The 14,065-nt window shown below is 50.3% G+C and overlaps 1 protein-coding gene across 1 annotated transcript; it reads left to right on the top strand.

Annotated features, from left to right (window-relative positions):
• Nucleotides 1–5,194: 5,194 nt before the first annotated feature.
• Cxcl14 (C-X-C motif chemokine ligand 14) lies at nucleotides 5,195–11,847 on the top strand. Its single transcript, XM_015488584.2, has 4 exons — nucleotides 5,195–5,481; nucleotides 5,646–5,751; nucleotides 9,205–9,318; nucleotides 11,760–11,847. The coding sequence occupies exons 1-4, from the start codon at nucleotides 5,418–5,420 to the stop codon at nucleotides 11,773–11,775; spliced, it is 300 nt and encodes a 99-aa protein (XP_015344070.1). The 5' UTR covers nucleotides 5,195–5,417; the 3' UTR covers nucleotides 11,776–11,847.
• Nucleotides 11,848–14,065: the final 2,218 nt, after the last annotated feature.

The following is a 14,065-nucleotide window of genomic DNA, read 5'->3' as shown; positions in this document are numbered from 1 at the left end:
TGCAAGACAGTGTTATTGAAAGAATAAATGGCTGAATGAATGCTATTCATGGGTCTGCCTTATTGGCTGCCAGCATTTTTCCATATTTGGCAGACTCTAGCAGTGCTTCCCATTGCCCATCTGTGTGGAAGGGCCCTCCACGGCCACAGGGTTGAACTGAGCCTAATCCAACACCACCTGGTGGCCCCACATCATTCTTCTGAACTTAAGTTTCTTAGGGTCCCTAATTCCCAGGGTAAAGAACAAAACCAGGAGTAGTCCTTGGAACCATGACTCCTTGTGCCCCTCTGCCTCAAAACAAGGTCCTGGGGAGGGGGCCAGCATTCGGGACTGTGTGTAGAGGAGAGGAGGCACCCAACTGCCTGCGGTGCCACAGGACGGGGTGACGCCCAGAAAAAGGCATGCAGGCCTCCAGGCAGAGTGCTGGAGAGTCTGGGGGGGGGGGCTCCCTCGAGCCTTGGAGTCAGAGCCAGCAGCCACCTCTTCCCCTTTTCCACACGTGCGTGCACACACACACATTCTCACACATGACCTTGCCATTTGCACTGCCTGGATTCAGCACCATTCTCTCCTACTCCTGAGATTTTGCCTAAAATATGCTTTTATTTACCCAACAGGTGCAGAAAGAGCCATTGCTGTGTGCCACACATGATTATAGGCACTGGGGATGAGGAGACAGATACAGATCCAGCAGACCCAAAGATGTCCCCAAATACACCCCAAAATAAATGGGAAAGCAATACAAACCTAGATGGAGCTATATAAACTGACACAGACCAAGGCATGGAGAGTGGCTGCCAGGGGGAGCAGTTAGAGCCCTTGAGTCTGAAAGGCAAATACGGGTGCTGAGGCTGGATGAGGAGGGCTGCCTGGCGACTTCTGGGGAAGAGCGCTTCATGCAGAGGGACCGGGAGCATAAAGATCCCGACAGAGGAAGAGTTTGCTTGTCTGAGGGATGAGACAAGATGGTGTAGCCAAGCACAGCCTGCATGGAAGATGGAAGATGCTGGCCACGAGGGGGTGGCACTGCTGGGGACTTGCCTTGACTCTGTGTGAGATCAGGGGCCAGGGAAGGGCTTGGAGCAGTGAAGCCCCAGAGTGTAAGCAGCAGGGACTGTAAAGGACAGGAGTGGCTTCCCTCCCATGATCACCTGGTGACCTCCTCCTCATCCTCCATAGTCAACCCACTAGTCACTTCCTTCAGGGAACCATCTCCACCTGTTCCTGGCCAGATCCCCTGGTAGGCTTCACAGCACCAGCCTCCCCCATCACACCTACATCTGCAGGACTTGCATATTTATCCCTGTGTTTGTTGGTTGATGCCATCTTCCCCTGAAGACAGGCACAAACCTGCTCACCTGAAGGCCCTGGCACCTGCACAGAGCCTGGCACAGAGCAGGTGTTCAATGAGTGTAAACAGAATGGGTAAGCAAATCTCAAGGGGCTCAGCCAAGGTTCCATTTCCTCATTGAATGGGTCCTATTTCTATTTCCACCCCTTTGTGCCCCCACACCTGTGTCTATCCCTCCCATAAAACCTTGCATGGCTCTATCCCTAGGCACCTGCAATGCACACACACAGCCAGCTGCCCCTCTGGGAGGCAGGCCACGTGGGTTGTCCTTCAGGGAACCTCCTCATAGCAAGTGGTGCTACTGTGCAAAGAACTGCCCCCCCCCCCATTCCCACCTCACCTGCCCCCACACCTACTTAACCTCACCCAAGCTGGGCTCAGTAGAGTCTGCACCCTGAAGTCAGGTCAGGGGTCAAGTCTCCTCCTTTGTCCAGTTGGGCAGCATCACTCACAGACCTTCTGGCAGCAGTGAATCTCATCCTTTCCTGATCCCCTGAAGCACACGAACAGCGGGTAGCTGTTTGCCAAGACACAGTGACTGTATTTTACAAACCAAAGATCAACATGGATAGACTGAGGAAGAAGGAAAAAAAAAACCTCAGTTCCCATAATCCAGGCCTGATGCTGTTAAAAACCACTTAATTAATCAACATATTTTTTTTAGTTGTTGATGGACCTTTATTTTATTTATTTGTCTGTGGTGCTGAGAATCAAACCCAGTGCCTCACACATGCTAGGCAACTGCACTACCACTGAGTCAAAACCCCAGCCCTAATCAACATATTATTGAAACACTGAGCTACAAGAATATTTGTTACGTAGCACTTCTTACAAGAGTGTACAGTTGAAAATATCCAAATGTCCAGCAGGCAGTATTCAGTTAATTGTATACCTGTTCAGTAGAGTAGTCTATATGCAGAATAATAATAACAACAACAACAACAGTCAACACTTACTGAACACTTAACTCTGTGCTGGAGATCACATTAAAAGCTTGACAAGCATTATCTCATTCAATTCCCCCTATGTTGGAAGTCTATCTCACATCCCTATCTCACAGATGAGAAAATCAAGACCAAAAAAAAGTCATTTGCTCCAAGTCTCACAATCGGTAGCTAGGATTCACACCCAAGTGGTCTGAGTCCTGATGCCAACCTCTTAACCATTGTACCACATGACTTCAAGTGTTGCCATTAAGAGCTAAACTATGGAAACATCCTAGGTGCCCTTTAACAGATGAATGGATAAAGAAAATGTGTGAGAGAGATATATATATACACACACATATATATGGATATATATATGTACACATATATATATGTGTGTGTATGTATATATATAAACAGAATGGGTTTAAATGTATATATACACACACATATATATATATGTGTATATATATATATCCATATACATATGTGTGTGTGTGTGTATATATATATATATCTCACATTTTCTTTATCCATATATATATATATATATACACACACACACACACACACACACATATGAATATTACTCAGCCTTAAAGAAGAATGAAATTGTGGCATTTGCCAGAAAATGGATGGAGCTGAAGAATATCATGCTAAGCAAAATAAGCCAATCCCAAAAAACCAACGGCCAAATGTTTTCTCTGATATGCGGATGCTAATTCACCATAAGAGGAGGGGCTGGGGAAGAATAGGATTACTTTAGATTAGGGAGAGGGAAGTGAGGGAAGGGGAGTGGGCATGGGGCTAGGAAGGATAGTAGAAGGAATCAGACATTATTACCCTATGTACATATACAACTATATGACCTGAGGGGTTCTACATCATGTACAACCAGAAGAATAAGAAATTATACTCCATCTATATATGATGTATCAAAGTGTATTTTACTGTCATATATAACTAATTAGAACAAATTAAAAAATAAAATTAAATAAAATTTTAAAAGAGAGATAGTAGAAGCAATACTAGCTACATGGAACAATGTCTATGATATATGGTAGAGATAACAAACAGGTTATTAAACAGTATGTGTAGCTTGATCCTGTCTGTGCACATGCTGGCAAAGCCAAGAGAGAAGGGTTTGCAAGACACCTCCACCAGCAGCATCTTGGTATAGATCTATGAGTGGGTGGAAGTGCTTGTGCTTTTAATGTTTGTTTTTTTTTTTTTCTGTTACAAACATGGGCAGCATTGTGTTAAGAAAAAATAATTTCAAATTTTAAAAATTAATATAAATTCCAAAGTCACTCCTTTGTACTCATATTCTGCTGAATGTAACTATTCAGCTACCATCCTGGTTTTAGGGACAGGCACAGGCTCTATGGGCTCTTCTTGCTTTTCAGGATTCAGCTTCTCCTGGGGGAAGAGACACTCCACACTACCCCCCTTAGCCAATGGCCCCCTTCCTACCCCAGAAGCCTTTCTGGGCACTGATGCCCCCAGAGAGCTGCCAGACTGACAGAACAGCACTGGGCAAGCTCTGCCTTGGGAGCCCAGCCCAGCACCCCACCGGCCTGATGCTCCTCCCCCTGTGTCTGGGGCTCTCAGGGAAGCCACCAACTGAAGGGACAACAGGCCCAAAGGCAACAGAGTGAGCCCCAGTTCTGTAGCTACTGGTCTAGTCCCCTCCTGGTCTAGTCCCCTCTTTCCTGGTTCTATGACCTTGAACAAGATTTTTCTTTCCTCTAATCCTCTTTTTGTATCTGCCAAATAAAGAAATTTAAGTATCAATTTGGAAGAATTGTAAGACTCAAATTATGTATGTATAATTATATGTATATGTTTGTATACACACACACACACACACACACACACAAATGATGCCAGTATTTCCTGGCACCATGTCAGGCATCCCATTAACCACTTCTTACATGTGACATACATATGTGCTTCTCACAGCCACTCTAACAGGTACTGTGCTTAACCTATTCTTTATAGATGATGAAAAGAAGCCTTTGAGTGATACCAAAGATACCACTTCTGCTGGTAGTAGGGGACAGTAATTTCAGCTACCATGGCTGGTCTCATGCTATTACACAGTCCCACGCAAAGTCTGGAACATAGGAGGGACTTCATCCAGATGGTCATCATTGTCAGGGCTCACTACTGGGTCTCTGCCTGGCTTTGGAGAATAGTGTAACACTGAGAAGCCCCACTGGTTCCCTCCGGGGCCCAGAGAGCCACCAGACCATATACTTACCTAGGAAGCCTTCCTTTAGGAGTGTCCCAAACTCCCCCAAATCACACTCTCTTTGAGTCAGTTCAATGATCACAGGCAATGGCTTTGCTGCTGTACAACCAGTGGACAAATTCCTATCCAGAACTGGCCTTGTGCTCTGGCCACCAGAGCTGCTGGCCCAAGAGGGACTGCCCACACCCTAGGGGTCAGTCCTGCTGGCACTCACATTTGGCATCTTTCCTGAAACCCTTTCAACTTTTCCCCAAGGATCTGTGCCCTGGGCCTTGGTCTCCTGGTGGCTCAGCACAGTGGGCCTGTCTGGCCAGAGGGATCCACCGTGAATCAGAAAAGCAGCACCCTTTCTCAACCTCTCCACGGTTTGGCTTCCCCAAGGCAGAGCAGCAGCAGCACTAGGAAATGCGTGCAGACTGTGGTTTGAGTGTGCAAGTGTGTGAAGGAGAGCGTGTTGTGCGGTAGCGGATGTGAGACTGTGAGTGTGCATGTGCGCGCGTGGTTCCAAGTGTGCGCAGCTAAGATTGAGATCTATCCCTGGGCGGGCGGCGGGCGGGCTGGGAAGGTCTCCTCCCCCCACCACATTGAGAAATCGCAGTGAGTCACCGAGTGGTTCTGCATATTAATGAGCTCGCTCACTGCGAGGGCAGGAGCGGATTTAAAAGAGGCCAGGGCGGGCGGAGGGAGGCTGTGGAGAGATCCCAGAGCTGAGCGCAAAGCGCAGCGACAGACTGCCCGGGCACCCACTGACGGGCGCAGCTGGAGCAAGCCAAGCCGGGAGGAGTGCTCTGAGGCGAGAGAGCCGAGCCGGGCGGCCTCCCCAGGCCGCCACTTCAACCGGCCGGCGCCGTCCCCGCGTCCCTGCTCCCGCGCCCCTCCGGCCAGCATGAGGCTCCTGACCGCCGCGCTGCTCCTGCTGCTCCTGGCGCTCTGCGTTGCGCGCGTGGACGGTGAGTGTTGGAAAGTCCCCTTGTCTGTCCCGTCCTGGGGAACCTAAACACCAACTACTAGGCACCTGAGATCCTGAGGATCTGGATGGGCACCGAGGGCAATCGTGGGGTACGATATCCCTGGTTCAACTAAGCAGCCCCCTCTCCTGCGCTCTCTCCCGCAGGGTCCAAATGCAAATGCTCCCGGAAAGGGCCCAAGATCCGCTACAGCGATGTAAAGAAGCTGGAAATGAAGCCAAAGTACCCGCACTGCGAGGAGAAGATGGTTATGTGAGTTCTAATTCCACTCCAAGAGCGAGTCTGCCCGGTGCCAGGGCATAGCCTGGGGCTGGGTCAGGCTAACAAACATATCCCTCTGCCTTTATCAAGGCCTTGGCTAAGGCTTTGTAATTGCCCAAGAAGTCCTTAGTCCGCTGCTGAGACAGTCCTGAAAGGGGGTCACTGTCCTGTGCTCCAGAAAGTGTCTTATGCAAGTCCACCCTTTCTAGTATTCAAACGAATAGCCTCGCAGTTTGCTATTGTGGCTACCAGGGAGGGTACTAGGGCCATCAAGGGTTAAAGGGCTCCTGAATGCCAACTTAGATCACCTAGGTTGAAGTCACTCAAAACCGGCTCACACCCAAACTGTTCAGCATGCTGTCTTGCCTTCCTGCCTCTGGGGAGAGGAATAATGCCAGTATTAAGTCCTAACTTTCCTCTCAGAGTCTCCAATCTGAGGACTGTCCACTGAGATGGCGAGTTTGCAGCTTGTAGGGATTTCATTGTGAGAACGCCTCAGCCCTTTCCGCAGCAGCTGGACTTCTTGCAGGTCCCTGAGCCTGAGAAGTTGGGTGAAAAGTGCTCAGCTGGGGTTAATGTGCCACAAGCCGGAAGCCCTGCTTGGTGGGGATGCCGGCAATGTTTAAAACTGGGGCAGAGCAAGAGAACGCGGAGTTTTGTGCTCCTCCGCTTCCCAATTAACCACTTGAGGCCAGCACCACTGCTTTCCCATCAATACCCTCTTGGCCAGGAAGGGAGCCCTTGGCAAAACAGCTCCCAAATATTTGCCATGGACCATTGGTCCCTCTTACCCTCCCCCAGAAACAGGACACACTTTATTCTCAGTCTGGGCAAGTGCTTTCCACTTGCACCGGCTGGCCCTGCTGGCCCAGAGGCCTTCACACAGTGTATGTGAAGGCAGGGCACACCCACACCCCACAACCCCCACCACCTGGGCTACAGTCTGGCCAAGGGTAGGGGAATTTAGAAAACCACTGGCCTGAGATGACCCCAACAAAAATTAACACCCTCATCCCTGGCCCTCATCTTGCAGACCAAGTCCAGTAAAGCTGCCCGGAAATCCTTTCAGGTGGGGACCAGGGAGACAAAAGAGCTGGGGAGGAATCACAAGCCCCAAGCCACTTCCAGCTCCAGAGTTGAACATGTCAGGTGGCATTGCAAGTTGTATCTGAGAACTCGCAGGGAATGAAAACAGGGTATGGATCTCAGTGACATCTGGAAAGGACAGAATCCTCACCAGATAGGCTTGCTCTTTCCTGGCTAAACTTCTTCAGATACAGAGAGAAACTACAATCAAGGAAGTATATGAGGTGGCTTCAGGTAGCCTTGTGAAAACCTGCAGTGACCTCATGAGATCAGAACCCAGTCATCCTCTCTTAAATCATCCAGAGCACTCAGAGGGCTAGCGGCACCTCTCCCCTCCCAGATCCTTAAGACTTTCTAGATCAGACAGGGGCCAGCTCTCTTTTGCCAAGGCAGATTTTCAGTTGCAAAGGCTAAACAAAAGGAAGTTTTCCAGCTCACCCCAAGTCACCCAGAAATCTCTGCTGAGGCTGGGGGTGGGGGCAGAGCAGTCTACTTTGCAAGTGGGAGCCCTTGTACTCAGAAGGATCCAGAAGAGTCCAGATTCTAAAAAGGTCAATTTGTGTCATATTTCCACTGAGCTCTCACCGAAACCTTCAACATTCCATAACTGCTGAGGAGAGGGATGTGGGACCCAGAATTTCTGCTAGTTGCTGGGATCACGAATTCTCCTTTCTGTACTCCACAACCAATGTTCATAACCTCAGTGTTATGATGCGGCATTTCTGCACCATGGTGGGGGTGCTGAGTGTCCTTTCCTGTTTTTTCCAACCTTCAGGATTTGGAATGCTCAGCTTGCACACTGACCTAACTGAGAAGGGGATTTTATCAGGCTTTGCCATGTCCCTTCACTCAGAGTACAAAAGCAGCTTTGTCAGCATGGAGAAAATGCACGTGTTAAATTCCTGCAGGATGACTAGGTACCAGGGGGAGGGAAACACCTAGATTTCACTCTGAAGCCTGGCCCCATGCTCAGGGTACCACATGTCTCACCAAGGGTTCCAGGAAAGGCAGGACCAAAGACTCATCCCTAGGCCTGGGTTGGGGCCCTCAAAACATTCTGCTCCCATTCTGGTGGCAAGATCCCATTCTCTCTTCCCACTATTTCGAAACCACATTCATGAAAAGCCTTCTAGAACTTGGCCCTTGACACTTGACTTTGGTAACCCATGGGATCTAGCTGAGCTCCCTCCCTCTCCTCTTACTCTTTTCACTCTCACTTCCAACCACCCTTCTTTGGCTCCTCAGGAAGGAAGTGGCATCTTTACCTCTCACCTTGCACTTTGCAAGTGTCCCAGGTGGACTCTCATTGTTGAACACCATGCTTCCCCCACCCCAACCAGAAGCTTCCTCCTGGCTCCTGCCATCCCTCTGGCCAGCCCTGGCAGAGAGGGGCACAGCCCTGGGCAGCCAGCAGGCTCTCCTCCCTCGCCAGGCTGCAGCTCATACATCCCACACTGAGGCTTGTCTTTCTCCTTTTCCGTCTCATCTCCCATGACTAATTTGCCAATAACTATTAGCTGGGCACCTACCAGCCGCTGTGCACATTGTATAGGTTATATCCTTTCGTCATCCTAATAACTCTGTGAAGTAGGTTCTATTTTCAGATTCAGTTTACAGATGGGTAAACGGGTTCAGAGAGGTTAAGATCCTATAGCCAAACGTGGGACTCCAACTCAGGTCCCTGCACCCTGTACAAAGACACCCTGCTTCTCCACTGCACAGCGAGGACTCTGCCAGGTGTTGGAACCTAGGCTGATAGAGATCTGAGGGCTTCAGGCTGTGGAGAAGCCAGGTCTTGTTTTTCTGCGTGAAACGAGATAACTGGGACTTAACACTCAAGTGTCTAAATGGGCTTCAATAAGATTTGGCTTCAGGGTGGGCAAATGCCTAGTCCTGGGACAATCTGCAGCAGGAGGAGCTGAGACTGAAGCTTTAGACAGAGATGACAGGATCATCAGGGCACGACTTAGCCCCACCATAGGGCTCCTCAAGTCCAAGAACAAAGGTCTTGGCACGCTCACCTTGCTGGCATTAACACAGTTTGGTCCCTGACCTTTGTTCCCCAAGAGAGATCTGCAAAAAACCCACTTCTGGAGGTGCACTGGGGATGAGGACACTATTCCAGGTGCCACTCAGTCCATACAGGGCCAGACCCTAAAGAGGACTCAGAGATGAGAGGATACCAAAACCTTCCAAGGAGCCTGCCAGGAAATGAACATGTGGGTGGGTTGCCTTGAGGAAGAGTGGAAGCCAAGTCGCTCAGTGCCCTGATTCCGACAGACCAGGGCCACCCACAGGCCACTTCAGGGACCATTATTAAGATGCCTCAACCCTCTACCCCATCCTGTTCCATTGCAGCATCACCACCAAGAGCGTGTCCAGGTACCGGGGCCAGGAGCACTGCCTGCACCCCAAGCTGCAGAGCACCAAGCGCTTCATCAAGTGGTACAACGCCTGGAACGAGAAGCGCAGGTACACCCCTCTTCCCCTCCTGCCCACCTTCCCCTCCTGCGGCTCTCAGGATGGAAGGGGGTCCCCACACCAGGTCAGCTAGCCCGTCCAATGTGTGAAGACCCACCACAATATCCACAGCAAGCAGATGAACAGACACTGCTTACATACCCCCAGGACTGAGAAACTCATCACTTAACAAAGTAGGCTGGAAGCACCACAGGTTGATCCATTTGTGAATTAAGTCTGTCTCCTCCTGACTTTCATATTATAGTTTTAATTGCTCTTTTTATTTAAGTCTCATAAGCTGTCAAATAGCTGGGTGCGCACCTGGCATGGCTATCCTCTGTAGATCTTGTGTGGCAAAATATGACCACTTAAATAACCATATTTATTAACCATAAAATGGGGGGTACACCCATGAGATGATGAGGATAACTCCCTGCCAATAATGTGCTCTCTCCAAGGTCCCCATGCTGCCCAGACACCTGAGAAACCGTTCGCATGCAAGTGCTAAGAGGCACGTTGGGTCTGACCCTTTGAAATCACAGTCATTCATGCCCAATGGGGCAGCAGTGATGAGATTGACCAGTGCCCTGGGCTCCCTGGGCTCTATTTCCCATAATCAGAAGGTGGCTTTCTGGCCCTGATCCTGTGGTCCTAGGTCTGACCTTGGAAGGGAAGGCCACCTCCCAGCTCCCCATACCACGTGAAGGTGATGCTGTCCTGGAGCAGGCCACTCCTCAAGCACGCAGGGCCTACTTGTGCTTTAACCTGCCTAGCATGGCCAGGGAGTGCACAAGCTCTCAGGTGACTTCCCCATGAGCAGGTGCAACACCTCATCCTGCAGAAGAAGAAACCAAAACTAGGTGGGGAGGAGGTGGGACCTGCCTGGGAGCACAGGGCAAGGGCAGGACAAGAAGCCAGGCCCCCATGGAGACTGGCAGCCTCAGTGGTGCCTGCCGCACCCTTCCCATCACCTGGCTTGGCTCTGGTCCCCAGGCTCAGCCCCGTGACCAGCTCTCACAGCTGACACTCAGGCCCAAACCCTGCACCTGAGCCTTTTTTGCTTCCTCCCAAACTGCCACATCTGCAGTTGCTTGAAATAGAAAATGATGAGGGGACGAGAATGTTTTCTATATTTCTGATAGGAATGAATGTTTCTTTCTGGTCAGGGCAAGCGACTCACATGGCAAAAACAGGGCCTTCCCTGTCCACTGTCTGTTACCCTCCAAGGCCCTGTGTGAAAATGGAGTGAAGCTAACCCCAGGCCCCATGGTAGGAGGGGGCTGAGAACATCTTGCTCAGGATGCTGGGAGACACTCAAATTATGTGGTCGCCCTATTTCTGCCGGCTCCACCTGGGCTGTGGCTTTAAAGAGGAGGAGGCCCCGTGGGCCTAAAGGCAGCCCAGCTTCTTCTGCAAACTGCATCGAAAGCTATGAAAGCCCGTCCGTCACCAGGCCCTCCGCGACTTCATTACACCATGAGTTCCTTCATCTATCTCAGAGTGACGAGATGTTCTGGGAGAGGAGGGGGCATGCTGTGTCCTCTCTCCACTGCAAAGGGTTGCAAAACGTCTTACAAGGTGGAGAATGGAGATAAAGGAACTCTTTAAAGTCCTCTCACAGAGAAATAAAATGCTGAACCGGGGTGAAGGAAGAGGGTACAGGGCAGGGCCGGGCTGTGCAGCCAGGCGAGGGAGCTGAGCGCCTCTAAGACCAGAGCTTCCGGCTGCCCTGGAAAGCAGCTGCGCCAAGCCTTTTACTCAAAGCATGATTAGGTGACTTTACTCGGAAATCAGGAGCAAGACAGAGGGAGCAATGGGTTGTCTGAGTGTGAAGTGCAGCCCTGGGGTAGCCATGAATCAGAACTAGAAGGAATACCTCAAGGCAGCCGGCTTGGGAGGTGAGGGGAGAGGTGGCTCATGAATACACATGGGCCTGAAACTGGCAGAGGTGAGGCAAGGCCAGCCAGAGGAGGTAACCACGAGGCACAGGCCCCTCTGTCACAGCCTCAGCCCCGCCTACCCCTCCTCAGTCTTCAGCAAGCCGCCTCTAGAATGGGCACATTTCAAGAGGACAAACCCAAGTCTGGGGAGAGCATGTCCCTCCCCGATGCCATCTTCCCAGAATAGAGGCTTTGTACAGATGAGGACTGGATTGAGGACTGGACTGCAGCTCGCCATATTGGGAGAACCGTCCATGATCACAGGGCACATCTTACCTATCCTGCGGTGTTCCCATATGCAAAGGGGTTCACTCCATAGGGTTCTGAGGATAGAAAGGCTGCGGAGGTGGAGGCTGATCGGAAAGGCCAAAGCCAGACTTGTGTGAGCTTCTGTGTCCCCCCATCACATTCTCCAAGGCGTCCCTCCTGCTCCTCAACCCACAGGCCTGGGGGAGGCTGGGAGCTGCCACCACCTGGTCCCCAGCCTCTTACACCTGCGTTTTCTCTTCCCAGGGTCTACGAAGAATAGGGTGATGGATCTTGGGTAGAAACACTTCCAGACCCGTTGGGAGACTTCAGCAAAGGACTTTACAGATTAAAATAAAAAAATTAAGAAAAAAATCCTCTCTTTCTCACAGGCATAAGACACAAATTATATATTGTTACGAAGCACTTTTTACCAAGGGTCAGTTTTTACATTTTATAGCTGTGTGCAAAAGGCTTCCAGATGTGAGACCCAACTCTCCTCCACGCCAGATTTCAACACAGGCAGCTTTTTACCGAAAAAAGGGGGAAACTCATGCCTTTCCTTTTTAAAAAATGCTTTTTTGTATTCGTCCATGCGTCACCACACATCTGAGCTTTATAAGCGCCCGGGAGGAACACTGAGCTCGGTGAGACATTTCACTGCAGATCTGCTCCAGTTCTAGCTGGGGAAGCTTCCGCCCAGAGGGCCTGGCGCCTCGGCACAGCTGCCACAGCTCTCCTGGGCTTGCAGCCGGTCACAGCCTCCGTGACTCTGCAGTGGCCCCTGTCACCAGGCAAGAAGGAACAGGTCTCTCTGCATCTGTGCTTAGATCCGTTTGGTGGCCAGAGCATCATGCCTCATCCCCCCCACCCCCCCCCGCCCCCAGTCCCATTTTCCACACTCNTTTGCTTGTGTTGTTGATATAGTAAAGCTGCCTGTTTGCAAGACAGTGTTATTGAAAGAATAAATGGCTGAATGAATGCTATTCATGGGTCTGCCTTATTGGCTGCCAGCATTTTTCCACACTCTGGGAAACATTTGTGTCCAAGATCCCAAGGTGGCAAGGCCAATGGTCTTTAAAGAAGGGGTTGGGTCTTAGCTCCCACCTGAGGGTTGCTGCTTCGATATATACGGTTTCAGAAACATGTTAGTGAAACCCTTAGGAGAAAACTTTAAAATACACAATTACATTCACAGCCCACAGCCAGAGACATGGATTCAGTTGATCAAGGGGAAGCCACCTGAGCGTCTTTCTTTCCCTCACCCTGAGGGGACATGCAATAGAAAAGCAATATCCCTGTGACTCCCCACGCAATGGTAGACAGTGCAGTAATCTTTTGGAAGCTAAGATGACCAGACGCCCTTTCCTTTGTACATACGCTCTGCAGAGTACCCCGCACTCCTTTGGTAGAGGTACTGGTGTGCTATATGCCATGTAAATGTCAGAAACCATTAGCATGGCATGCAGGTTTCATATTCTTTCTAAGATGAAAAGAAAAGTAATAAAGTATATTTGAAATGTACCAAAATCCTAGACTCTGACTTTTTTTTCCCTATTTAATTAATCTTGGATGTCAATAAAATGCTTACCATTTCCTAAATAAACAGGGACAGATGTATAGGCAAAGAAAACTGGTGTTTCCCAAATACCTGTCGATGCTGCTGCCTCTGTGGAATGTGTGGGGCTGTCAGTTCCACTGAAAATAGGAAGCCAGGTCCCAAGGGCAGTGCTTCCCACAGGGGCAGCAGGATGATTGGGAATGGGCAGGTGGGACCAGGCAAGATGCCCTGGGATCTGGAGCCCCAAAACTCCAGTGGGGCTCAGGGAGGGGCAGAAATGCCCGGCTGAGGGGACGTGGGGCTCTGGAACCAGGCTGTTGAGGGGTGGGGGGGAACAACTGAGAGATGCTAAGGCTATGTTTCTGCTTCTGTAAGTGGCCATGACAATAGGGCACATGCTCAAGTATCCCCGAGGCCTGAGGAGAGAGGCACGCCAGGGCATGGCAGCACCTGGCAAATGGAGCTATTTTAATAGTCACAGGACCGGGCCACTTTGCATTTTGCGCAAACTGCCCACAGCCCTGTGTTTCATTCATCTTATGTCAGCTAGGCCCTGAAACGGTCCCCTCTGTCCCCCACACTAGCAGGATTGCACAAAGGGACAGGTCTCTAGACCAGGAGGCAGGAGGCAGTCCCCCACATCCCCTTCGTCTCTGAAGATGGCTTCCTGATATGCCAGCTCTGCTCAGACTTACACAGCAAATGCTCTGTCCTAGCATGTACCCAGCAGAGTAGTATCTCAGTCCTTCTTATCAATTCTTATTTCCTCCCCCAAACTCCAAGTTACAACATATGTATTCCTGAGGAAACTGAGGACCAGAGAGGTTAAGAAACCTGCCTGAGTTCACAGAGGTTTCTTACCAGCCAAAACTGTCTCCAGTGGCTGGGATAGCAGCCTTTCTGTAGGGAAGGAAGGAGCAGGTGGGCTGAGGCCATACTGGGCTGGAGACTGTGAGCTTCCTGGGCCAATTCCATCTTCCCTTAAAAGAAGGTAGACCAGATGGAGAAGTCG

This window comes from Marmota marmota, unplaced genomic scaffold, assembly GCF_001458135.2.
Source record: "Marmota marmota marmota unplaced genomic scaffold, marMar, whole genome shotgun sequence".
In the NCBI taxonomy this organism is placed as follows: Eukaryota; Metazoa; Chordata; class Mammalia; order Rodentia; family Sciuridae; genus Marmota; species Marmota marmota.
Note: the sequence above shows the minus strand (reverse complement) of the source record. Positions and strands in the feature narration are given on the sequence as shown.